This window comes from Salvelinus fontinalis, chromosome 21 (assembly GCF_029448725.1).
Source record: "Salvelinus fontinalis isolate EN_2023a chromosome 21, ASM2944872v1, whole genome shotgun sequence".
Lineage (NCBI taxonomy): Eukaryota > Metazoa > Chordata > Actinopteri > Salmoniformes > Salmonidae > Salvelinus > Salvelinus fontinalis.
The window spans coordinates 13815981-13842051 of NC_074685.1; the positions used below are offsets into that span (position 1 = coordinate 13815981).

The 26071-nt window shown below is 41.8% G+C and overlaps 1 protein-coding gene across 1 annotated transcript in view; it reads right to left on the reverse strand.

Moving 5' to 3' along the window:
- Positions 1–22474: 22474 nt before the first annotated feature.
- Positions 22475–26071, reverse strand: part of LOC129818235 (GDNF family receptor alpha-2-like) — a 93381-nt gene continuing 89784 nt past the window's right edge. Inside the window, exon 10 of the mRNA XM_055873977.1 lies at positions 22475–26013. Coding sequence (XP_055729952.1) covers positions 25879–26013 — 135 coding nt within the window. The 3' untranslated portion in view covers positions 22475–25878. The remainder of the gene's footprint in view (positions 26014–26071) is intronic.

Consider the following 26071-nt stretch of genomic DNA (forward strand, 5'->3'; position numbering starts at 1 on the left):
ATTTATCGAACAAAAAGAACATGTGTTGTGTAACTGGGAGTCTCGTGAGTGCAAACATCCGAAGATTATCAAAGGTAAGCGATTCATTTTATTGCTTTTCTGACTTTCGTGACCATGCTAATTTGGGGCTAGCTGTTCTAGCATTGATTGATACACTCACAAAAGCTTGGATTGCTTTCTCTGCAAAGCATATTTTCAAAATCTGACACGATAGGTGGATTAACAACAAGCTTATCTGTGTTTTGGTATATTTCACTTGTGATTGCATGATTATCAATATTTTTAGTATTATTTTTGAATCTGATACGTTTGGGAATTTTCTTCTGCCTTTCAGGACCGGAACGAGGCTGTAGTTTCCTGAACATACCGCACAACACAAATGGCAATTTTTTGTTATAAAAGTAATATTTATCGAACAAAAATAAAATGTATTGTGTAACTGGGAGTCTCGTGAGTGCAAACATCTGAAGATTATCAAAGGTAAGCGATTCATTTTATTGCTTTTCTGACTTTCGTGACCATGCTAATTTGGGGCTAGCTGGTGTAGCATTGATTGATACACTCACAAAAGCTTGGATTGCTTTCGCTGCAAAGCATATTTTCAAAATCTGACACGATAGGGGGATTAACCTGTCTAGGATCAGCGTGGCGCTAGCGGCACACCCCCCCCCCCCCCCACTGAAAAACCAGTGCCGCGAAATTCAAAAAAAATATTTTTTTAAAATATTTAACTTTCACACATTAAAGTCCAATACAGCTAATGAAAGACACAGATCTTATGAATCCAGTCAACATTTCCGATTTTTAAAATGTTTTACAGGGAAGACACAATATGTAAAGATGTACATCTATTACCTAAAAACACATTAGCATATTCCACCATCTTTTATTTGTCCACCAACACCAGTAGCCATCACCAATTCGGCTAAACTAAGATATTTATAGCCCCTAACCAACAAAAAAACTCATTAGATGACAGTCTGATAACATATTTATGGTATGGGATAGGTTTTGTTAGAAAAAAGTGCATATTTCAGGTAGACTTCATAGTTTACAATTGCACCCACCATCACAAATGGACTAGAATAATTACAATGAGCAACGTGTTTACCTAACTACTAATCATCAAACATTTCGTAAAAATACACAGCATACACGAATCGAAAGACACAGATCCTGTGAATACAGACAATATTTCAGATTTTCTAAGTGTCTTACAGCGAAAACACAATAAATCGTTATATTAGCTTAGCACATAGCAATTAGCAGCCCAGCATTGATTCTAGCCAAAGTGAGCGATAAAAGTCAACATCGCCAAAAGATATTAATTTTTTCACTAACCTTCTCAGAATTCTTCCGATGACACTCCTGTAACATCACATTACAACATGCATATACAGTTTGATCGAAAATGTTTATATTTAGCCACCAAAATCATGGTTAGACAATGTGAAATGTAGACAAGCTGGTAAAGAAAACGTCCTTGCGCCACTTAGACAGTGATCTACTCTTATACATAAATACTCATAAACGTGACTAAAAAATATAGGGTGGACAGGGATTGATAGACAATTTAATTCTTAATACAATTGCGTTATTACATTTTTTAATTTATCCTTACTTTTCAATACAGTTTGCGCCAAGCGAAGCTACGTCAAAAAACATGGCGTCCTAAGCCACTAAAATGTTTCGACAGAAACACGATTTATCATAATAAAAATGTCCTACCTTGAGCTGTTCTTCCATCAGTATCTTGGGCAAAGGATCCTTTCTTGGGAGAAATCGTCTTTTGGTGGAAAGCTGTCCTCTTGCCATGTGGAAATGTCAACTACGTTCGGGATGAACTGAAAAGCGCACCCAACTTTTCACATCGTTGCAAAAATAAATGTCCCAAAATCGCACTAAACGGATATAAATTGCTATAAAACGCTTTAAATTAACTACTTTGTGATGTTTGTAACTCCTATAACGAGTGAAAAGATGACCGGAGAAATATAACAGGCTAAACTAACGCTTGGAACAGGAGAGGGTCGGTGTCTTCCACGCGCGTTACGCAGCAAGAAAAGACTTGCTAGCTAAAGGTTTTTTTCATTTGTAGGGCCTGTGAACGAGCAATCGAGCCCGTTGGAATCGTCATCACGTAAAGGCATCCAGGGGAAGACGTAAGAAGTGTCCGTATAGTCATAGCAACGACAGAGCCCTTTTAAATGACTTCAGAAAAGTGGCCAACGTTTCTCAAATCTGACTCCATGTCAGGGAAATTGCTGTAGAATGGGCTCTGTTCCACTTAGAGACAAAATTTCAACTCCTATAGAAACTATAGACTGTTTTCTATCCAATAATAATAATAATATGCATATTGTACGATCAAGGATTTTGTGGGAAGCCGTTTAAAAAATTAGCCACATTAGCATAAATAGTCTAAACAGCGCCCCCATCCCCAACAGGTTAACAACAAGCTAAGGTGTGTTTTGGTATATTTCACTTGTGATTGCATGATTATAAATATTTTTAGTAATATTTTGCGCCCTGCAATTCAGTGGTTGTTTAGGAAAATGATCCCGTAAAAGGGATCCGTAGCGCAGAGAAGTTAAGAACAAATTATTTTTTACAAAGACGGCCTACGGACAAACACTCCCCTAATCCGGATGATTCTGGGCCAATTGTGTGCTGTCCTATGGGCCGGTTTTGAAACAGCCCGGGATCGAACCAGGGTCTGTAGTGATGCCTCTAGCACTGAGATGCAATGCCATAGACCGCTGTGCCATTTGTTGATGTTACCTGTGGTGCTGATGTTTAGTCAGAGGTAGGAATAGTTTTTTGTGTGCTCTAGGGCAACAGTTTCTAGGTGGAATTTGTATTTGTGATCCTGGCAACTGGACCTTTTTTTGAAGACCATTATTTTTGTCTTACTGAGATTTACTGTCAGATTCTGACAGAATCTGTGTAGAAGATCTAGGTGCTGCTGTAGGCCCTCCTTGTTTGGGGACAGAAGCATCAGATCATTAGCAGTAGACATTTGACTTCAAATTCTAGTAGCGTGAGGACGGGTGCTGCAGACTGTTCTAGTGCCCTCGCCAATTCGCTGATATACAGTTGAAGTCGGAAGTTTACATACACCTTAGCCAAATACATTTGAACTCAGTTTTTCACAATTCCTGACATTTAATCCTAGTAAAAATTCCCTGTCTTAAAGTCAGTTAGGATCAAAATTCTAGATCACCTGTACTCCACATACAGAGACACGTACAAAGCTCTCCCTCACCCTCCATTTGGTAAATCCGACCACAACTCTATCCTCCTGATTCCTGCAAACAAGCAAACATGAAAGCAGGAAGCACAAGTGACTCGGTCTATAAAAAAGTGGTCAGATGAAGCAGATGCTAAACTACAGGACTGTTTTGCTATCACAGACTGGAACATGTTCTGGGATTCTTCCAGGTGGCATTGAGGAGTACACCACATCAGTCACTGGCTTTATCAATAAGTGCATTGAGGACGTCGTCCCCACAGTGGCTATACGTACATAGCCCAACCAGAAGCCATGGATTACAGGCAACATTCGCACTGAGCTAAAGGGTAGAGCTGCTTCTTTCAAGGGGCGGGACTCTAACCCGGAAGCTTACAAGAAATCCTGCTATGCCCTGCGACGAACCATCAACCATGCAAAGCGTCAATACAGGGCTAAGATTGAATCATACTACACCGGCTCCGACGCTCATCTTATGTGGCAGGGCTTGCAAACTATTACAGACTACAAAGGGAAGCACAGCCGCGAGCTGCCCAGTGACACAAGCCTACCAGACGAGCTAAATCACCTCTATGCTCGCTTTGAGGCAAGCAACACTGAGGCATGCATGAGAGCATCAGGTGTTCTGGACGACTGTGATCACGCTCTCCGTAGCCGACATGAGTAAGACCTTTAAACAGGTCAACATACACAAGGCTGCTAGGCCAGACGGATTACCAGGACGTGTGCTCCGGGCATGTGCTGACCAACTGGCAAGTGTCTTCACTGACATTTTCAACGTGTCCCTGTTTGAGTCTGTAATACCAACATGTTTCAAGTTGACCACCATAGTCCCTGTACCAAGAACACAAAGGCAACCTGCCTAAATGACTACAGACCCGTAGCACTCACGTCCGTAGCCATGAAGTTCTTTGAAAGGTTGGTAATGGCTCACATCAACACCAATATCCCAGAAACCCTTGACCCACTCCAATTTGCATACCGCCCAAACAGATCCACAGATGATGCTGTGATGCTATTGCACTCCACACTGCCCTTTCCCACCTGGACAAAAGGAACACCTATGTGAGAATGCTATTCATTGACTACAGCTCAGCGTTCAACACCATAGTACCCTCAAAGTTCATCACTAAGCTAAGGATCCTGGGACTAAACACCTCCTTCTGCAACTGAATCCTGGACTTCCTGACGGGCCGCCCCCAGGTGGTAAGGGTAGGTAGCAACACATCTGCTATGCTGATCCTCAACACTGGAGCTCCCCAGGGGTGCGTGCTCAGTCCCCTCCTGTACTCCCTGTTCACCCATGACTGCATGGCCAGGCACGACTCCAACATCATTATTCCGTTTGCAGACGACACAACAGTACTAGGCCTGATCACCGACAATGACGAGACACCCTCTAGGGAGGAGGTCAGAGACCTGGCCGGGTGGTGCCAGAATAACAAACTATCCCTCGACGTAACCAAGACTAAGGAGATGATTGTGGACTACAGGAAAAGGAGGACCGAGGACGCCCCCATTTTCATCGACGGGGCTGTAGTGGAGCAGGTTGAGAGCTTCAGGTTCCTTGGTGTCTACATCAACAACAAACTAGAATGATCCAAATACACTGAGACAGTCGTGAAGAGGGCACGACAAAGTCTATTCCCCCTCAGGAATCTAAAAAGATTTGGCATGGGTCCTGAGATCCTCAAAAGGTTCTACAGCTGCAACATCGAGAGCATCCTGACTGGTTGCATCACATCCTGGTACGGCAATTGCTCGGCCCAGTACGTCACTGGGGCTAAGCTGCCTGCCATCCAGGACCTCTACACCAGGCGGTGTCAGAGGAAGGCCCTAAAAATTGCCAAAGACACCAGCCACCCCAGTCATAGACTGTTCTCTCTACTATCGCATGGCAAGCGGTACCGGAGTGCCAAGTCTAGGACAAAAAGGCTTCTCAACAGTTTTTGCCCCCAAGCCAAAAGACAACTGAACAGGTAATCAAATGGCTACCCGGACTATTTGCATTGTGTGCCCCCCCCAACCCCTATTTTTACGATGCTGCTACTCTCTGTTTATCATATATGCATAGTCACTTTAACTATACAATAATGTACATACTACCTCATGTCATGACGTTGGCCTGTGGGTAGGTTTATGACAGTCATAAATACCTCTCCTCCCCCTTTTTCCTCTCTCTACCCTACTGATGTGACATTTGAAAATCCTTTGGTTAACATAGAGATTGTGAGAACATCAGAAGGTGGGGGGAAATGAACCATATTCTGGTAATCCGACCACTTGAACATATGCGTAAGTACTTAATGAATATGATTTCAGTTCGTTTTTCATCTGAGACATTCTCATCAATAATAGGATGACAAAAACTCTACAGTGGAAAGTCTGCACATTGTAGTTATCGGATTCACATGGAATTGTTGTTCAATTTAAATGTTTGAATATAAAATTATTGGTGAAGAGATGAAATGTAATTTTATCTTCCAAATTAGAGATTTGTGTTTTCATAAGGTTAGGGCTCTGCTCAATCAGTGGCCCGCCCCTGTGAAGAGACATGGGCTATAAAACTTTTCAAACACACCCTTCTCTCTCCACTATATAAAGCCTTGACGAAAATATAACCTCCTGTTCCAAGTACGTAAGGTCTGCAGCCTCTGCGTTAACCTGTTAAGGACAGAGGGCGCTGTTTTCACTTTGGGGGGAAATCGTGCCCAATTTAAACGGCCTTCGTACTCAATTCTTGCTCGTACAATATGCATATTATTATTACTATTGGATAGAAAACACTCTCTAGTTTCTAAAACCGTTTGAATTATATCTGTGAGTAAAACAGAACTCAAGATGGAGCAAACTTCCTGACAGGAAGTGGAAAATCTGAAATCGATGCTCTGTTCTAGGGCCTACCTATAAATGGGCTTCATATGTATCAGTATACATGCACTTCATACGTCTTCCACTAGATGTCGACAGGCAGTGAGAGAAGAAATGGAGTGTATAACTTGATCTGGGGTCGAATAAAAGCTCTCGGCATGACGTGTCACCAGTTTCCTGTTTTCTGGAGAGCGCGTGAAGGGATCTGTTTTTTTCCTTCTGAAAAGCTGCCGTTATAGACGACTAATATCTCCGGCTTTGATTTTATTTGATACATGTGACAATATCATCGTAAAGTATGTTTTTTCAATATAGTTTTATTAGATTATTGAAATTTATTCGGGACGTTAGGCGTGTTGCGTTGTGTGCCTTTGTTCAGGAAGGAGAGCTTCGCGCTACTTTGCTAGCTTTCCGTGCTAATTGACTGGAGAAGAGGACATTCTAAATCCAAACAACGATTGTTGACAAAGGACCCCTTGTACAACATTCTGATGAAAGATCATCAAAAGTAGGACCCATTTTATGATGCTATTTCATATATCTGTCGAACATGTGAAATAGTCGTTTGCGCCCAGATTTTGGGTACTCTCTCGTTATAACTAAGCTGTATGTCGTAATGAAGTTATTTTTAGAATTCTAACACGGCGATTGCATTAAGAACTAGTGTAGCTATCATTTCCTATACAACATGTATTTTCTAGTAACGTTTATGAATAGTTATTTGGTCAGAATAGTTGAGTGTCGTAAAAATGTGACGGTAGCTGTGATGGTAGCTGCAATGTAAAACTGATTTATACCTCAAATATGCACATTTTTCGAACAAAACATAGATTTATTGTATAACATGTTATGAGACTGTCATCTGATGAAGTTGGTTCTTGGTTAGTTAGGTTGGCTTTGTGCATGCTACCTGTGCTGTGAAAAATGTCTGTCCTTTTATGTATTTGGTGGTGAGCTAACATAAATATATGTGGTGTAAAACATTTTAAAAATCGGACATGTTGACTGGATTCACAAGATGTGTATCTTTCATTTGCTGTATTGGACTTGTTAACCTGTTGAGGATGGGGGCGCTGTTGTGACTATTTATGCTAATCGTGTAATTTTTGAAACGGCTTCCCACAAAATCCTTGATCGCACAATATGCATATTATTATTATTATTGGATAGAAAACAGTCTATAGTTTCTATAGGAGTTGAAATTTTGTCTCTAAGTGGAACAGAGCCCATTCTACAGCAATTTCCCTGACATGGAGTCAGATTTCAGAAATTTTGGCCCCTGATCTGGAGTCAGTTAAAAGGGCACTGTTATTGCTATGAGTATACGGACACTGCTTATGTCTTCCCCTGGATGCCTTTACGTGATGACGATTTGAATGGGGTCGATTGCGCGTTCACAGGCACTATAAATTAAAAAAACCTGTAGCTAGCAAGTCTTTTCTTGCTGCGTAATGCGCCTGGAGGACATCGACCCGCACTTGTTCCAAGCATTAGTGGAGGGAGTAATATTACTCTGGTCATGTTTCTACTCGTTATGGGAGTTAAAAACATCATAAGGTAGTTAATTTAAAGCGTTTTATAGCAATTTATATCCGTTTAGTGCGATTTTGGGACATTTATTTCTGAAACGCTGTGAATTGCTGGGCACGCTTCCAGTTCATCCCGAACGCAGTTGGCATTTCCACATGGCAAGAGGACAGCTTTCCACCAAAAGACGATTGGACCCAAGAAAGGATCCTTTGCCCAAGATACTGATGGAAGAACAGCTCAAAGTAGGACATTTTTATTATGATAAATCGTGTTTCTGTCGAAAAATGTTAGTGGCTTAGGACGCCATGTTTTTTGACGTAGCTTCGCTTGGCGCAAACTGTATTGAAAAGTAAGGATAATTTAAAAAATGTAATTCCGCGATTGTATTAAGAATTAAATTGTCTATCAATCCCTGTCCACCCTATATTTTTTTGTCACGTTTATGAGTATTTATGTATAAGAGTAGATCACTGTCTAATATGGCGCACGGACATTTTCTCACCAGCTGGGCTACATTTCACATTGTCTAACCATGATTTTGGTGGCTAAATATAAACATTTTCGATCAAACTCTATATGGATTGTGTAATATGATGTTACAGGAGTGTCATCTGAAGAATTCTGAGAAGGTTAGTGAAAAAATTAATATATTTTGGCGATGTTGACTTTTATCGCTCACTTTGGCTAGAATCAATGCTGGGCTGCTATGTGCTATGTGCTATGCTAATATAACGATTTATTGTGTTTTCGCTGTAAGACACTTAGAAAATCTGAAATATTGTCTGTATTCACAGGATCTGTGTCTTTCGATTAGTGTATGCTGTGTATTTTTACGAAATGTTTGATGATTAGTAAGTAGGTAAACACGTTGCTCAATGTAGTTTTTCTAGTCCATTTGTGACGGTGGGTGCAATTGTAACCTATGCCATCTACCTGAAATATGCACTTTTTTCTAACAAAACCTATCCCATACCATAAATATGTTATCAGACTGTCATCTGATGAGTTTTTTTCTTGGTTAGGGGCTATAAATATCTTAGTTTAGCCGAATTGGTGATAGCTACTGGTGTTGGTGGACAAATAAAAGATGGTGGATTATGCTAATGTGTTTTTAGGTAATAGATGTACATCTTTACATATTGTGTCTTCCCTGTAAAACATTTTAAAAATCGGACATGTTGGCTGGATTCACAATATCTGTGTCTTCATTAGCTGTATTGGACTTTAATGTGTGAAAGTTAAATTTAAAAAAAAAATATTTCTTTTGAATTTCGCGGCACTGGTTTTTCAGTGGGGGTGGGGGGGGAGTGCCGCTAGCGGCACCCTCATCCTAGACAGGTTAATGTGTGAAAGTTAAATATTTCTAAAAAATGTATTTTGAATTTCCTTTTCAGTGGAATGTGGGAGGAGTTCTTATTCACTACAGAAGTGATACCTCCTAGCCGTTGAGTTAGCAAAAGCAGTTGCAAACGTGGGCTAGGAAAGAACAGACAGAGTATTCCGTCTACCACACAACGACGTTACTACATCGTATCCAATTTACAACCAGAGACATTGTTCAAAGGACTCGGTTGGGCAACACGGCCTTCCATCTACCACCAACCTACCAAAGCGCAGCTCAGAGTAAATATTTATTGCATTTTCCTTTTCCAAATGGGCGGTAATTTAGAATGCATAAGATACTGTATTTACGATAGAGACATCGCTTCTCCCTTTGTTCTTCAGTCTTCCTGCTCTTTCACTCAAACCAATCCCCCTTTTCTTTGTGTAACCAGCTGTCCGCTAGGGACGTTTTCCTTTATGACGTAATTTGTAATCAAGGTATGATTCATTCTGTGTATATGTAATTCTGTGTGATTAGTTAAGTATTTAGTAAATAAATAATTAAACCCAATTTTGTATTGCTGATTCAACTTGTTAGCCAGGGTTCGTGAAGATAATCAAGAATTTACAACTTTCAGATGAGACTGAATTAAGGGGACAATTAATATTGACTGCTATTGATGTAAAATATTACTAGGTCTTTAAGAGTTTATTCGGAAGATAACAGCTCTATAAATATTATTTTGTGGTGCCCCAACTTTCTAGTTAATTACATTTACATGATTAGCTCAATCAGGTAACATTTATTACGGAGAAATGATTTTATAGAATAGCATGTCATATCACTCAATCCGTCATAGCCAAAGACACGACACTCAGTTGGGCCGACCAACCAGTACTCCCGCACATTGGCTAACCGGGCTATCTGCATTATGTCCCGCCCACCACCCGCCAACCCCTCTTTTACGCTGCTGCTACTCTCTGTTCATCATATATGCATAGTCACTTTAACCATATCTATATGTACATACTACCTCAATCAGCCTGACTAACCGGTGTCTGTATGACGCCTCGCTACTTTTATAGCCTCGCTACTGTATATAGCCTGTCTTTTTACTGTTGTTTATTTCTTTACCTACCTATTGTTCACCTAAAACCTTTTTTTGCACTATTGGTTAGATCCTGTAAGAAAGCATTTCACTGTAAGGTCTACACCTATTGTATTCAGCGCACGTGACAAATAAACTATGATTTGATTTGATTTTATCACCACCAGTTAGGATCATCAATTACGAATTTAAAATGTGAAATGTCAGAATAATAGCAGAGTGAATGATTTATTTCAGCTATCATTTCTTTCATCACATTCCCAGTGGGTCAGAAGTTTACATACACTAAATTTGAATTTGGCAGCATTGCCTTTAAATTTTTTAACTGGGGTCAAACGCTTCAGGTAGCCTTCCACAAGCTTCCCAAAATAAGTTATGTGTATTTTGGCCCATTCCTCCTAAAAGAGCTGGTGTAACTGAATCAGGTTTGTAGGCCTCCTTGCTCGCACATGCTTTTTCAGTTCTGCCCACAAATGTTCTATAGGATTGAAGTCAGGGCTTTGTGATGGCTATTCCAATACCTTGACTTGTTGCCCTTAAGCCATTTTGCCACAACTTTGGAAGTATGCATGGGGTCATTGTCCATTTGGAAGACCCATTTGCGACCAAGCTTTAACTTCTTTAACTGATGTCTTGTGATGTTACTTCAATATATCCACATAATTTTATTTTCTAATGATGCCATCTATTTTGTGAAGTGCACCAGTCCCTCCTGCAGCAAAGCACCCCCACAACATGATGCTGCGACCCCCGTGCTTCACGGTTGGAATGGTGTTCTTCGGCTTGCAAGCCTCCCCCTTTTTCCTCCCAAAATAATGATGGTCATTATGGCCAAACAGTTCTATTTGTGTTTCATCAGACCAGAGGACATTTTTCCAAAAAGTACGATCTTTGACCCCATGTGCAGTTGCAAACCGTAGTCTGGCTTTTTATGGCGGTTTTGGAGCAGTGGCTTCTCCCTTGCTGAGCGGCCTTTCAGGTTATGTCAATATAGGACTCGTTTTACTGTGGATATAGATACTTTTGTACCTGTTTCCTCCAGCATCTACACAAGGTCCTTTAATGTTGTTCTGGGATTGATTTGCACTTTTTGCACCAAAGTATGTTCGTCTCTAGGAGACAGAACGCGTCTCCTTCCTGAGCGGTTAGACGGCTGTGTGGTCCCATGGTGTTTATACATGCGTACTATTGTTTGTACAGATGAACGTGGTACCTTCGGGGATTTGGAAAAAAATCTGGGGTCTTGGCTGATTTCTTTTGATTTTCCCATGATGTCAAGCAAAGAGTCACTGAGTTTGAAGGTAGGCCTTGAAATACATCCTCCAATTGATTCAAATGATGTCAATTAGCCTATCAGAAGCTTCTAAAGCCATGACATCATTTTCTGGAAACTTCTGGCCCACTGGAATTGTGATACAGTGAATTTTTAGTGAAATAATCTGTCTGTAAACAATTGTTGGAAAAATTACTTGTGTCATGCACAGAGTAGATGTCCTAACCGACTTGCCAAAACTATAGTTCGTTAACAAAACATTTTTGGAGTGGTTGAAAACAAGTTTTAATGACTCCAACCTAAGTATATGCAAACTTATGACTTCAACTTTATGTTGAAGAGGGAGCGATTCAAGCTGCATCTCTGTTTCAACCTATTGTCCTGTAGAAAGAAATGTGTGTGTTTTTTGCCAATTCTAACTGCACACTTGTTTGTGCACATGGATTTCATAATGTTGTATGTTTTTCTGCCAACACCGCTTTCCTTCAATTTGTCTAGCATACCCTCATGCCAAATTGAGTAAAAAGCTTTTTTGAAATCAACAAATCATGAGAAGATTTTGCCCTTGTTTTGGTTTATTTGTTTGTTAATTAGAATTGGCAGGGTGAATATGTGATCTGTCATACGGTAAAAAGCCAATTTGACATTTGCTCGTTACATTGTTTTCTTGAGGAAATATGCGAGTCTGCTGTTAACTATAATGCAGAGGATTTTCTCAAGGTTGCTGTTGGTGCATATCCCACGGTAGTTATTGGGGTCAGATTTGTCTCCACTTCTGTGTTTAGGGATGATCAGTCCTTGGTTCCAAATATTTTGGAAGATGCCAGAACTGAGGATGATGTTAAAGAGTTTAAGTATAGCCAATTGTAATTTGTGGTCTGTATATTTTATCATTTCATTTAGGATACCATCAACACCACAGTCTTTTTTGGGTTGGATGTCCTGTAGCTCATTCAATGTCATTGGGAAATCCAATGGGTTCTGGTAGTCTTTCATAACTGATTCTAAGATTTTTAATTGATCATGTATATGTTTTTGCTGTTTGTTCTTTGTTCTTTGTTAAAACCTGTTTGTGATAGGGGGCAGCATTTTCAATTTGGATGAATCGCGTGCCCATAGTGAATTGCCTCCTACTCTGTCCCAGATGCTAATATATGCATATTATTATTACTATTGGATAGAAAACACTCTGACGTTTCTAAAACTGTTTGAATTATGTCTGTGAGTATAACAGAATTCATATGGCAGGCAAACTTCCAAACAGGAAGTGAGAATTCTGAGAAGGGTCAATGTTAAAGTCATCGCCTATTCAATTCCCTGTAATATATGGATCTGTTTGCACTTCCTATGTCTTTCACTAGATGTCAACAGTCTGTAGAACGTGGAATGAAGCCTCTAGTGTGATGTGGGGCCGGATGGCAGCTATTTGAGTCAGTGGTCTGGCAGAATGCTAGTTCCTGGTCATGCGCGCTAGTCATGATATGGCCATGTGTTCCATTACTTATACAGACATGAAGAAATCGTCCGGTTGGAACGTTATTGGATATAAAGTGGGGCAAAAAAGTATTTAGTCAGCCACCAATTGTGCAAGTTCTCCCACTTAAAAAGATGAGAGAGGCCTGTAATTTTCATTATAGGTACACTTCAACTATGACAGACAAAATGAGAAAAAAAAAACAGAAAATCACATTGTAGGATTTTTTATGAATTTATTTGCAAATTATGGTGGAAAATAAGTATTTGGTCAATAACAAAAGTTTATCTCAATACTTTGTTATATACCCTTTGTTGGCAATGACAGAGGTCAAACGTTTTCTGTAAGTCTTCACAAGGTTTTCACACACTGTTGCTGGTATTTTGGCCCATTCCTCCATGCAGATCTCCTCTAGAGCAGTGATGTTTTGGGGCTGTTGCTGGGCAACACGGACTTTCAACTCCCTCCAAAGATTTTCTATGGGGTTGAGATCTGGAGACTGGCTAGGCCACTCCAGGACCTTTAAATGCTTCACACGAAGCCACTGCTTCGTTGCCCGGGCGGTGTGTTTGGGATCATTGTCATGCTGAAAGACCCAGCCACGTTTCATCTTCAATGCCCTTGCTGATGGAAGGAGGTTTTCACTCAAAATCTCACGATACATGGCCCCATTCATTCTTTCCTTTACACGGATCAGTCGTCCTGGTCTCTTTGCAGAAAAACAGCCCCAAAGCATGATGTTTCCACCCCCATGCTTCACAGTAGGTATGGTGTTCTTTGGATGCAACTCAGCATTCTTTGTCCTCCAAACACGACGAGTTGAGTTTTTACCAAAAAGTTATATTTTGGTTTCATCTGACCATATGACATTCTCCCAATCTTCTTCTGGATCATCCAAATGCTCTCTAGCAAACTTCAGACGGGCCTGGACATGTACTGGCTTAAGCAGGGGGACACGTCTGGCACTGCAGGATTTGAGTCCCTGGCGGCGTAGTGTGTTACTGATGGTAGGCTTTGTTACTTTGGTCTCAGCTCTCTGCAGGTCATTCACTAGGTCCCCCCGTGTGGTTCTTGGATTTTTGCTCACTGTTCTTGTGATCATTTTGACCCCACGGGGTGAGATCTTGCGTGGAGCCCCAGATTGAGGGAGATTATCAGTGGTCTTATATGTCTTTCATTTCCTAATAATTGCTCCCACAGTTGATTTCTTCAAACCAAGCTGCTTACCTATTGCAGATTCAGTCTTCCCAGCCTGGTGCAGGTCTACAATTTTGTTTCTGGTGTCCTTTGACAGCTCTTTGGTCTTGGCCATAGTGGAGTTTGGAGTGTGACTGTTTGAGGTTGTGGACAGGTGTCTTTTATACTGATAACAAGTTCAAACAGGTGCCATTAATACAGGTAACGAGTGGAGGACAGAGGAGCCTCTTAAAGAAGAAGTTACAGGTCTGTGAGAGACAGAAATCTTGCTTGTTTGTAGGTGACCAAATACTTATTTTCCACCATAATTTGCAAATAAATTCATAAAAAATCCTACAATGTGATTTTCTGGATTTTCTTTCCTCATTTTGTCTGTCATAGTTGAAGTGTACCTATGATGAAAATTACAGGCCTCTCTCATCTTTTTAAGTGGGAGAACTTGCACAATTGGTAGCTGACTAAATACTTTTTTGCCCCACTGTATATGATAACAACATCCTGAAGATTGTTTCTCTACTTAATTTGACCAGTTTAATTGACCTGGAATATACGTTTTGAAGTTTTCGTCCGAGTTCGCATGGACCGGCGCCAGCGTTTGGACATGTGAACTAAAAGTGTTAGCTAAAGTATCTAATTGGACACTAGTAATGGACATTATCGAACAAAACAACGATTTATTGTGGAAATAGGAATCCTGGCACTGCATTCTGATGAAAGATCATCAAAGGTAAGGGAATATTTATGATGTAATTTCGTATTTCTGTTGACTCCAACATGGCGGAGAAATGTTATGTATTTCTGAACGCCGTCTCAGACTATTGCATGGTATGCTTTTTCCTAAAGTTTAAAAAAAATCTGACACAGCGGTTGCATTAACCTGTCTGGCTCCGGCATTCCGCTAGCGGAACTCCTCCCACATTCCACTGAAAAGGCAGAGCGCGAAATTCAAAAGATATTTTTTAGAAATATTTAACTTTCACACATTAACAAGTCCAATACAGCAAATGAAAGATACACATCTTGTGAATCCAGTCAACATGTCCGATTTTTTTAATGTTTTACAGCGAAAACACCACATATATTTATGTTAGCTCACCACCAAATACAAAAAAGGACAGACATTTTTCACAGCACAGGTAGCATGCACAAAGCCAACCTAACTAACAAAGAACCAACCAAACTAACCAAGAAACAACTTCATCAGATGACAGTCTAATAACATGTTATACAATAAATCTATGTTTTTTTATTTTTTTTATTTGCATATTTGAGGTATAAATCAGTTTTACTCTCTCTCTCTCTCTCTCTCTCTTTCTCTCTCTCTCTCTCTCTTTCTCTCTCTCTCTCTCTCTCTCTCTCTCTCTCTCTCTCTCTCTCTCTCTCTCTCTCTCTGTCTCTATCAGGATCTGCGTCTCTCACTTTGTGTTATCTCTCTTTCTCCTTCTCTGTCTTTCAGTCTTGCTCTCTACGCCAGCTAGGCCTGCCTATATGTTTTTTTCCTGGTGTAAGAGTGTTATAGTCTACTGGTGACATGGTGTTATACTTTTGCTATCTCTCTCTCGCTCTCTCCCCTTTCTTGGCTATGTTGCAATGTCTCCTGGTGCTAGGGTGTTATAGCCTTGCTCTCTCCCCCAACTCTCCCATCTTTCTCCTCTCTCACCCACTCTTCCCTCTCTTTCTTTCTTTCTTTCTTTCTTTCTTTCTTTCTTTCTTTCTTTCTCTCTCTCTCTCTTTCTCCTCTCTCCCCCTCTCCTGCTATCTCTCTCCTGCTCTCTCTCCTCGCTCTCTCTCAAGTTGCAGTATCTCCTGGTGCTAGGGTGTTATAGTAAGAGAAGTCAACCTCAGAGGGCCCGACAGAACAAGACACACTGATCTCAGCTGACACATTCATCAACACAGGACACGGGTGGTGTGTGTGCACACTGTGCTGATTGCTACTGTCATCCTTGGAGGCCTTTCTGCCACCAGCAGAGAGCTTTCACAGTCCTGTCAGCACAGAGAGTGCTGTGTGTGCATGCCTGTTCCTGTGCCTGTGTGTGTATGTGGTATGTCATGTGGTTATCTGCTTGTGAGTCCTCCTGATGTTTACCATGATTGCTTTATCAGAGATAGAGACAGGGAGGGATAGAAACAAAACAGAAAGAGGGGGTGAGAGGGGAAGAGAGAAAAAGTGAGAGGAAGATTGAAAGAGAGGCAGAGACTCCTCTTCCTTTTCCTGCATTCCTTTAACCTTTATTGCAGTGGGTTAAATCAGGGCCACACAGAGTGACACAGTCTTAAACAAATCTACTTTGAAACAAAAATATACACCTCACACACATGGTTATGGGCTAAAAAAAAGAAAACACTTGTACCATGTCATATATAGAGTTGAAATGTACACTATATGACCAAAAGTATGCGGACACCTGCTCATCAAAGATCTCATTCCAAAATCATGGCATTAATATGGAGTTGGTCCCCCCCATTGCTGCTATAACAGCCTCCACTCTTCTAGGAAGGCTTTCCACTTGATGTTGGAACATTGCTGCGGGTAGTTGCTCCATTCAGCCACAAGAGCATTAGTGAGGTCGGGCACTGATGTTGGGTGATTAGGCCTGGCTCGCAGTCGGAGTTCCAATTCATCCCAAAGGTGTTCGATGGGGTTGAGGTCAGGGCTCTGTGCAGGCTAGTCAAGTCCTTCCACATCAATCTTGACAAACCATTTCTTTATGGACCTCGCTTTGTGCAAGGGGGCATTGTCTTGCTGAAAAAGGAAAGGGCCTTCCCCAAACTGCTGCCACAAATCTGGAAGCATAGACTTGTCTAGAATGTCATTGTCTGCTGGCATAGCCGAATCATGAAAAACATCCCCAGACCATTATTCCTCTTCCACCAGACTTTACTATTGGCATTTTGCATTGGGAAAGGTAGCGTTCTCCTGGCGTCCGCCAAACCCAGATTCGTCTATCGGATTACCAGATGGTGAAGCGTGATTCATCACTCCAGAGAACGCGTTTCCACTGCTCCAGAGTCCAATGGCGTTGAGCTTTACACCATTCCAGCCAACGCTTGGCATTGTGCATGTTGTTCTTAGACATCTGTGCGGCTGCTTGGCCATGGAAACTCATTTCATGAGGCTCCCAACAAACAGTTATTGTGCTGACGTGGCTTCCAAAGGCAGTTTGGAACTCGGTAGTGAGTGTTGCAACCGAGGACAGACGATTTTCAAGCGCTACGCGCTTCAGCACTCCCTTTCTGTGAGCTTGTGTGGCCTACCACTTTGTGGCTGAGCCGTTGTTGCTCCTATACGTTTCCACTTCACAATACCAGCCCTTACAGTTGACTGGGGTAGGTCTTGCAGGGCAGAGATTTGATAAACTGACTTTTTGCAAAGATGGCCTCCTATGACATTGCCACGTTGAAAGTCACTGAGCTCTTCAGTAAGGCCATTTTACTGCTAATGTGTGTTTATGGAGATTGCATGGCTGTGTGCTCGATTTTATACACCTGTCAGCAACGGGTGTGGCTAAAATAGCCGAATCCACTAATTTGAAAGGGTGTCCACATACTTTTGTATATATAGTGGGCTCCTGAGTGGCGCAGAGGTCTAAGGCACTGCATCTCAGTGCTAAAGGTGTCACTACAGACCCTGGTTCAATCCTGGGCTGTATCACAACGTCTGTGAACGAGAGTCCCATAGGATGTCACACAATTGGTCCAGCGTCATCCGGGTTAGGGGAGGGTTTGGCTGGGGTAGGCCGTCATTGTAAAATAAGAATTTGTTCTTAACTGGAGACAGTACTGTGTAGTATCGAAGAGCCCTCGCTGCTCGATCATCCTATTTTTCCAATTTAATTGAGGAAAATAAGAACAATCCAAAATTTATTTTTGATACTGTCGCAAAGCTAACTAAAAAGCAGCATTACCCAAGAGAGGATGGCTTTCACTTCAGCAGTAATAAATTCATGAACTTCTTTGAGGAAAAGATCATGATCATTAGAAAGCAAATTACAGACTCCTCTTTAAATCTGCGTATTCCTCCAAAGCTCAGTTGTCCTGAGTCTGCACAACTCTGCCAGGACCTAGGATCAAGGGAGACACTCAAGTGTTTTAGTACTCTATCTCTTGACACAATGATGAAAATAATCATGGCCTCTAAACCTTCAAGCTGTCTACTGGACCCTATTCCAACTAAACTACTGAAGAGCTGCTTCGTGTGATTGGCCCTCCTATGTTGAACATAATAAACGGCTCTCTATCCACCGGATGTGTACCAAACTCACTAAAAGTGGCAGTAATAAAGCCTCTCTTGAAAAAGCTAAACCTTGACCCAGAAAACATAAAAAACTATCGGCCTATATCGAATCTCCCATTCCTCTCAAAATGTTTGAAAAAGCTGTTGCGCAGCAACTCACTGCCTTCCTGAAGACAAACAATGTATATGAAATGCTTCAGTCTGGTTTTAGACCCCATCATAGCACTGAGACTGCACTTGTGAAGGTGGTAAATTACCTTTTAATGGCGTCAGACGGAGCCTCTGCATCTGTCCTCGTGCTCGTAGACCTTAGTGCTGCTTTTGATACCATCGTTCACCACATTCTTTTGGAGAGATTGGAAACCCAAATTGGTCTACACAAACAAGTTCTGGCCTGGTTTAGATCTTATCTGTCAGAAAGATATCAGTTTGTCTCTGTGAGTGGTTTGTCCTCTGACAAATCAACTCTAAATGTCGGTGTTCCTCAAGGTTCCTTTTTAGGACCACTATTGTTTTCACTATATATTTTACCTCTTGGGGATGTCATTCGAAAACATAATGTTAACTTTCACTGCTTTGCGGATGACAAACCGCTGTACATTACAATGAAACATGGTGAAGCCCAAAAACTGCCCTCGCTGGAAGCCTGTGTTTCAGACATAAGGAAGTGGATGGCTGGAAACTTTCTACTTTTAAACTCGGACAAACAGAGATGCTTATTCTAGGTCCCAAGAAACAAAGAGATCTTCTGTTGAGTCTGACAATTAATCTTGATGGTTGTACAGTCGTCTCAAATAAAACTGTGACGGACCCGGCATTACTCTGGACCCTGATCTCTCTTTTGACGAACATATCAAGACTGTTTCAACGACAGCTTTTTTCCATATACGTAACATTGCAAAAATCAGACATGTTCTGTCCAAAAATGATGCAGAAAAATGTATCAATACTTTTGTTACTTCTAGGTTAGACTACTGCAATGCTCTACTTTCCAGCTACCTGGATAAAGCATTAAATAAACTTCAGTTAGTGCTAAATACGGCTGCTAGAATCCTAACTAGAACTAAAAAAATAGATCATATTACTCCAGTGCTAGCCTCCCTACACTGGCTTCATGTTAATCTATTTCAAGGTTTTACTGCTAACCTACAAAGCATTACATGGGCTTGCTCCTACCTATCTTTCCGATTTGGTCCTGCCGTACATACCTACACGTACGCTACGGTCACAAGACGCAGGCCTCCTAATTGTCCCTAGAATTTCTAAGCAAACAGCTGGAGGCAGGGCTTTTTCCTATAGAGCTCCATTTTTATGGAATGGTCTGCCTATCCATGTGAGAGACGCAGACTCGGTCTCAACCTTTAAGCCTTTATTGAATACTCATCTCTTCAGTAGGTCCTATGATTGACTGTAATCTGGCCCAGGAGTGTGAAGGTTGTGCCACGGCGGAGATCTTTGTGGGTTATACTCAGCCTTGTCTCAGGATGGTAAGTTGGTGGTTGAAGATATCCCTCTAGTGGTGTAGGGGCTGTGCTTTGGCAAAGTGGGTGGGGTTATATCCTGACTGTTTGGCCCTGTCCGGGGGTATGATCGGATGGGGCCACAGTGTCTCCTGACCCCTCCTGTCTCATCCTCCAGTATTTATGCTGCAGTAGTTTATAAGTCGGGGGGCTAGGGTCAGTCTGTTATATCTGGAGTATTTCTCTTGTCTTTTCTGGTGTCCTGTGTGAATTTAAGTATGCTCTCTCTAATTCTTTCTTTCTCTCTTTCTTTCTTTCTCTCTCTCGGTGGACCTGAGCCCTAGGACCATGCCTCAGGACTACCTGGCATGATGACTCCTTGTTGTCCCCATTCCATTTGGCCGTGCTGCTGCTCCAGTTTCAACTGTTCTGCCTGCGGCTATGGAACCCTGACCTGTTCACTGTGATTACTATTATTTGACCCTGCTGGTCATTTATGAACATTTGAACATCTTGGCCATGTTCTGTTGTAATCTCCACCCGGCACAGCCAGAAGAGGACTGGCCACCCCTCATAGCCTAGTTCCTCTCTAGGTTTCTTCCTAGGTTTGGGCCTTTCTAGGGAGTTTTCCCTAGCCACCTTGCTTCTACACCTGCATTGCTTGCTGTTTGGGGTTTTAGGCTGGGTTTCTGTACAGCACTTTGATATATCAGCTGATGTAAGAAGGGCTATATAAATACATTTGATTTGATTTGACTTGCCTGGTTAAATAAAAAAAATAACATTTTGAGTTTGCAAAACCATTTGACATAGAAACATTGGGTTTTCAGCAGTTAAAAAATATCTTTATTTTTTATAAAAACATTAATAACATTCCACCGTTGAGACCAAAGAGGGAGCTTTTGGTCATTGACTGCATGAAAGGGCTACAAACCTCTCTATCCCCTCTTCCCTTCCTCAGCCCCCCCCCTCCCCTCTTTCTTGGGTTGCAATTAGCCTTTTCCCAACGCACTTCACACTTGTTGCTATAGCAATAAGCAGGAGGGCTGAATGCCCCTTTGTCTTTGCTGCTGCATATCCACACACACACACACACACACACACACACACACACACACACACACACACACACACACACACACACACGCACGCACGCACGCACGCACGCACGCACACACACACACACACACACACACTGCAGATAGATCCTCATATTATGAGCTTATGTTTTAAACACAGTTACAGCAGGAGGAGAGAATTAAGACCGTGATTAACTCCTCTCACTGCCAGTGTGTGTGTGTGTGTGTGTGTGTGTGTGTGTGTGTGTGTGTGTGTCTGTCTGTCTGTCTGTCTGTCTGTCTGTCTGTCTGTCTGTCTGTCTGTCTCTCTGTCTCTCTGTCTCTCTGTCTGTCTGTCTGTGCTCGTACATTGTGAAAGAAAAGAAAAGTAGATTGAAGATATGACGTGACCAAACTTTCTGTGAAATGGAGAGCTAAGCAGAATGTACTTGGTGTCCCAGGTTTGAATCAGTCCCTGATTAGAGGAGAATAATGAAAATAGCACCGACCTTGAGATCCAGGTTTCATAAGTTGATAAAATAATACTCTTTTATTGTCACACACCGGATAGGTGCAGTGAAATGTGTTGTTTTACACAGTCCTACAGCGCCCCTGGAGAAAATTAGGGTTAAATACCTTGTTGGGCTCATCGACAGATTGGTCACCTTGGGTACTCAAACCAGCAACCTTTCAGTTACTGGCTAAACGCTCTAACCACTAGGCTACCTGAAACCTTAAAAGTGACATTATATATACAAAAGTATTTGGACACACCTTCAAATTAGTGGATTTGGCTATTTCAGCCACATCTGTTGCTGACAGCTGTATAAAATCGAGCACACAGCCATGCAGTCTCCATAGTCAAACATCGGCAATAGAATGGCCTTACTGAAGAACTTAGTGACATTAAACGTGGCACCGTCATAGGATGCCACCTTTCCCACAATCAGTTGGTCAAATTTCAGCCCTGTTGAGCTGCCCCAGTCAACTGTAAGTCCTGTTATTGTGAAGTGGAATAGTCTAGGAGCAACAGCGGCTCAGCCGTGAAGTGGTAGGCCACATAAGCTCACAGAACAGGACTGCCGAGTGCTGAAGTGCGCAGCGCTTAAAAATCATCTGTCCTCGGTTGCAACACTCACTATGAGTTCCAAACTGCTTCTGGAAGCAACGTTAGCACAATAACTGTTCATCGGGAGCTTCATATAATGGGTTTTCATGGCCGAGCAGCCACACACAAGCTTAAGATCACCATGTGCAATGCCAAGCGTCGGCTGGAGTGGTGTAAAGCTTGCCGCTATTGGACTCTGCAGCAGTGGAAACGCGTTTTCTGAAGTAATTAATCTCGCTTCACCATCTGGCAGTGAGATGGACAAATCTGGGTTTGGCGGATGCCAGGCAAGCGCTACCTTTCCCAATGCAAAATGCCAACTGTAAAGTTTGGTGGAGGATGAATAATGGTCTGGAGCTGTTTTTCATGGTTCGGGCTAGGCCCCTTAGTTCCAGTAAAGGAAAATATTACAGCATACAATGACATTGTCCACATACTTATGGTCATGTAGTGTACTTCACAGTAGTAGCTGATGTCTATGTACTAAATTAAACCCCTTGCTGAAACAAAGTAGGAAAAACATAGACACACATCAATACAGATCTCATGATGTTTGTATTAGTCAATCACACAGAAAACTCAGGTATTGTTACAGATGTTTTTATTCTGGTCTTTAGACACATATTTCATTTACACTGCTGTAGCTCAGTAAAAGCGTACATAGAAACCTGCACCGTATAATCTTCCCTTCCTCTCCTTTCTCCTCTTACTTTTCTCTAATTTTCTCTCTCCCCCTCTTCTTCTCGCACTCTTTTTTTTCTCTCTCTCACAGCAGGAAAAGAAAAGATGACAAGTACAGTAAGACCTGACAGAGATGAGTGTTGGCACCACCAGTATCCATGGCAACAGATGATGTACACACATTCCCTGGAGAACAAGTGTGTGTCACACCTCTGTCCGTGTTCTGGATCTCCACTAGCCTCACACTCCAACATAGAAAAATACTCCAGAGTTTCAGAGGTATAATGCACACAATTATAATACACACACACACACACACACACACACACACACACACACACACACACACACACACACACACACACACACACACACACACACACACACACACACACACACACACACACACACACACACACAAATATATAATACAAATGTATACACTCAAACTGCCGCACACAGCTGTGGAGTGAGACTTACTTTTTTAATCAAATTTTTACATTGACTCTATTTTCTTTTTACAGTTTTAACAACACAACTGAGATAGAAAACCACTTCAACCTACAATAGTGTCTGCAGAAGTCTGCAAGGTGTCCTTGACGTGTTTCTGTAAGTTTGTGTGTGTTTGTGTTTGCACGTGAGTGTGGAATATGTGTGTGTGTGCGCACGTATGTGTATTAACCATCTGCCAGGCAGTGAGGACTAAAGAGGTTGAGGGAGAAAGTCTGCAAGGTGTCCGTAAGGAGTTGTTTTTGTGTGTCTGTCTGTCTGTCTGTGTGTCTGTGTGTCTGTCTGTGTGTCTGTGTGTCTGTCTGTGTGTCTGTGTGTCTGTCTGTCTTTGTGTCTGTCTGTCTGTCTGTCTGTCTGTATGTGTGAGATGTGAACGTTACTGAGGTCAGAGACAGAGAAACAGTCCCTCCTAGTTGGACTTTGTGCTCCAATCTCATTAGAGTCAGTGCAGTCTAGTCCAATGCCAGTAGTGTCCATCTAATCAAAGTAGAGTCAGAGGCCCTAGCAGGTGAGTCCTCTCCTCGATTGTTGCCCTGTCCCATTCTTCACACTTGAGGTTTAAAGTCAGAGTGCGAATTACCCCATGACATTCAGGGGGGGTCTCTATTGAAAAAAATGTATGGGCCTAATAATGAAGATGTAATTTAAATGGTAAAAATGAATGACCTTTAAATGGGGCATGAACACAACCAGTCATGATATTTTCATCTGATTATCAAACAAATCACTTCAAAAAGTAGGCTACCTGTGCATGTTGGTACACTCCAAAATAATTCCAGAATTCAAACTGCATGTATACTCACGTCATTTGATGAATGGAAATAGACATTTGTTACAAAACACCAAACAGTGTGTCTAATGACATTCAGAGGTTGCCATTGATTAGGCCTGCATTAATTGATGCGTCTCGCTGACAAATCTACATTTTTTGTAGCCTGAAAAGTCGGGACACCTGAAATGAGTCTGAAACTGTCCTAGGAAAATGGGATGGTTACCCTAACACACAGTGTCAACTTACTAGACTAGACTACAATGTGTTTTACCATGAACTTCTAATAGGCCTACCAGTAGCCTATTGCCGGTTCGGTGAAAATGCTCCCTATAGACTACTTTCAATGCATTTTTCAGAAAAAGGTGGGTAAACCAGGCCTACACCACTGCCCGTAGCCTACCCTCTCAGCCGAGGCAATTTTACACACATGAACACACGCAGAACAGGTAGCCTACATTCAATATAATACATGAGTTGAATCAAAACATGTTTTACATCCTAGTTCATGAGCTGTCCATAACTCATGAGTTAATGCTTGGAGTCTTCACAGATCGTGTGACATAAAACAGTAACTTTCTTTCCTTACATGAATTACATTAATGACAGTGTTATTTGTCATAAATAAGTATTTAACAATTGAATTAGAACATTGAACTTAGACCCTGTACGAATCCTGGATCTTGGAGATTTCTGAAAATGTACTGTAACTATGCCAACATGACATTTTATGATGTGAAAACAGTTGTCATGGGCACATAAATCCAAAAGGATGTAGACCTATGCCATGGCAAAATCAGATGCTTCTCACCAAACAAGTCACCTTAAAGGCCTACTTTCATTAATATATACTTGATGGATGAACTGGATGCACATTGGTGACTAGCTATAGGCTAGTTGGTTAGTGATACTGTTGACCATCATCAGCTGATCTAGGAAAGAAAACAAATATTGATAGAAAATAATAAAGTTAAATAAACGGTCTGGTACTTCTGGCCCCGGGCGGCACGGAGAACACCAGTACCCACACGCACCTGGAAAACAAAGCAATGAGCGCTCTAAACAGCTGACTGACAAAAGCAAACAATGATAAAACAACAAACAAATGTAATGCATTGGAATAAAGACTATTTTTTATCAAGGACTTCCTCAAATGAGGAAGTACAAAGGAAAATCTATGCGTAAAGGAGGTCAGCTGAGGCCAAAATTCAGCAGTACTAAGTGGACAGCGCCTCTACATAGAAATAAATGGTTTAAACCATGACAGAGAGATAGGGGTGATTATTTCATTCGGAAGCTTTTATTCTCATATTTACCACCTGTAAAACATATTTACCACTGCATTTTAAACAAATCGGAGAATAGTTAAATTAGCTGTATTTAGCAATCCCCCAAAGTTTGACTTCGGTTGCATTTAAGGGAGCTAACGTCTCTTTCAGGTGAGCTGAGCACCCCCCCCCCCTGTAATTCGCACCCTGTTTACAGTTTCTTTTAAAATGCATATGAGGATGAATTTCTGGAGGTGCAGTGTCCCATCAGATTTTTAGGAAGTGCGTCTTTTGGCAGCACACTTCACCAACTCATTCTGCTCTCTATCAGTTAGACATCAAACTGCCATCTCAGCCAAAGTGTGTATACACTCAGAAATACCAAGACAAAGGGTGGTAATGCAGACCTGAGAGTCCACAGTGTTCAGGGTGGGAGGATAGGACAGGGCATGTGTAGAATCATCCATCCAGCGTCTGTCTCCTTATCTCTCTCCTTCTCTTTGTCTCTCTGTAGAATGGGTGCCAGTCTCTTCTCTGTCCTCTCTCTCTTATCCTCTTCATCTCATCACTTCTCCTCTCCTATACTTTTCCTCCTTTCTACTCTGCTTTCATCTTCGCTCAGTTTTTCTGTCGATGTTGTTGTTTTGACATGGTAGTGGAGGATGTGATGTCACAGAACTTCCTGTGGGTGGCGTTTGGGCTTCCTGTCTGACCCCGAGGACAGGGTTTTGAGGTCAGCAGTCAGGAGTGTACGTGTGTACTACAGAGCCTGGAGCAGAAGCCCCAACATAGACATGCACACACTCACACACTCTCTCACAATCAGGGTTCCAGGGGCTGCTGCAGAGTGCTGGGCTCTACCCTCTTCTCCCTTAGAACCCTGTGCCAATAATGCCTGAGAGAGAGAGAGAGAGAGAGAGAGAGAGAGAGAGAGAGAGAGAGAGAGAGAGAAT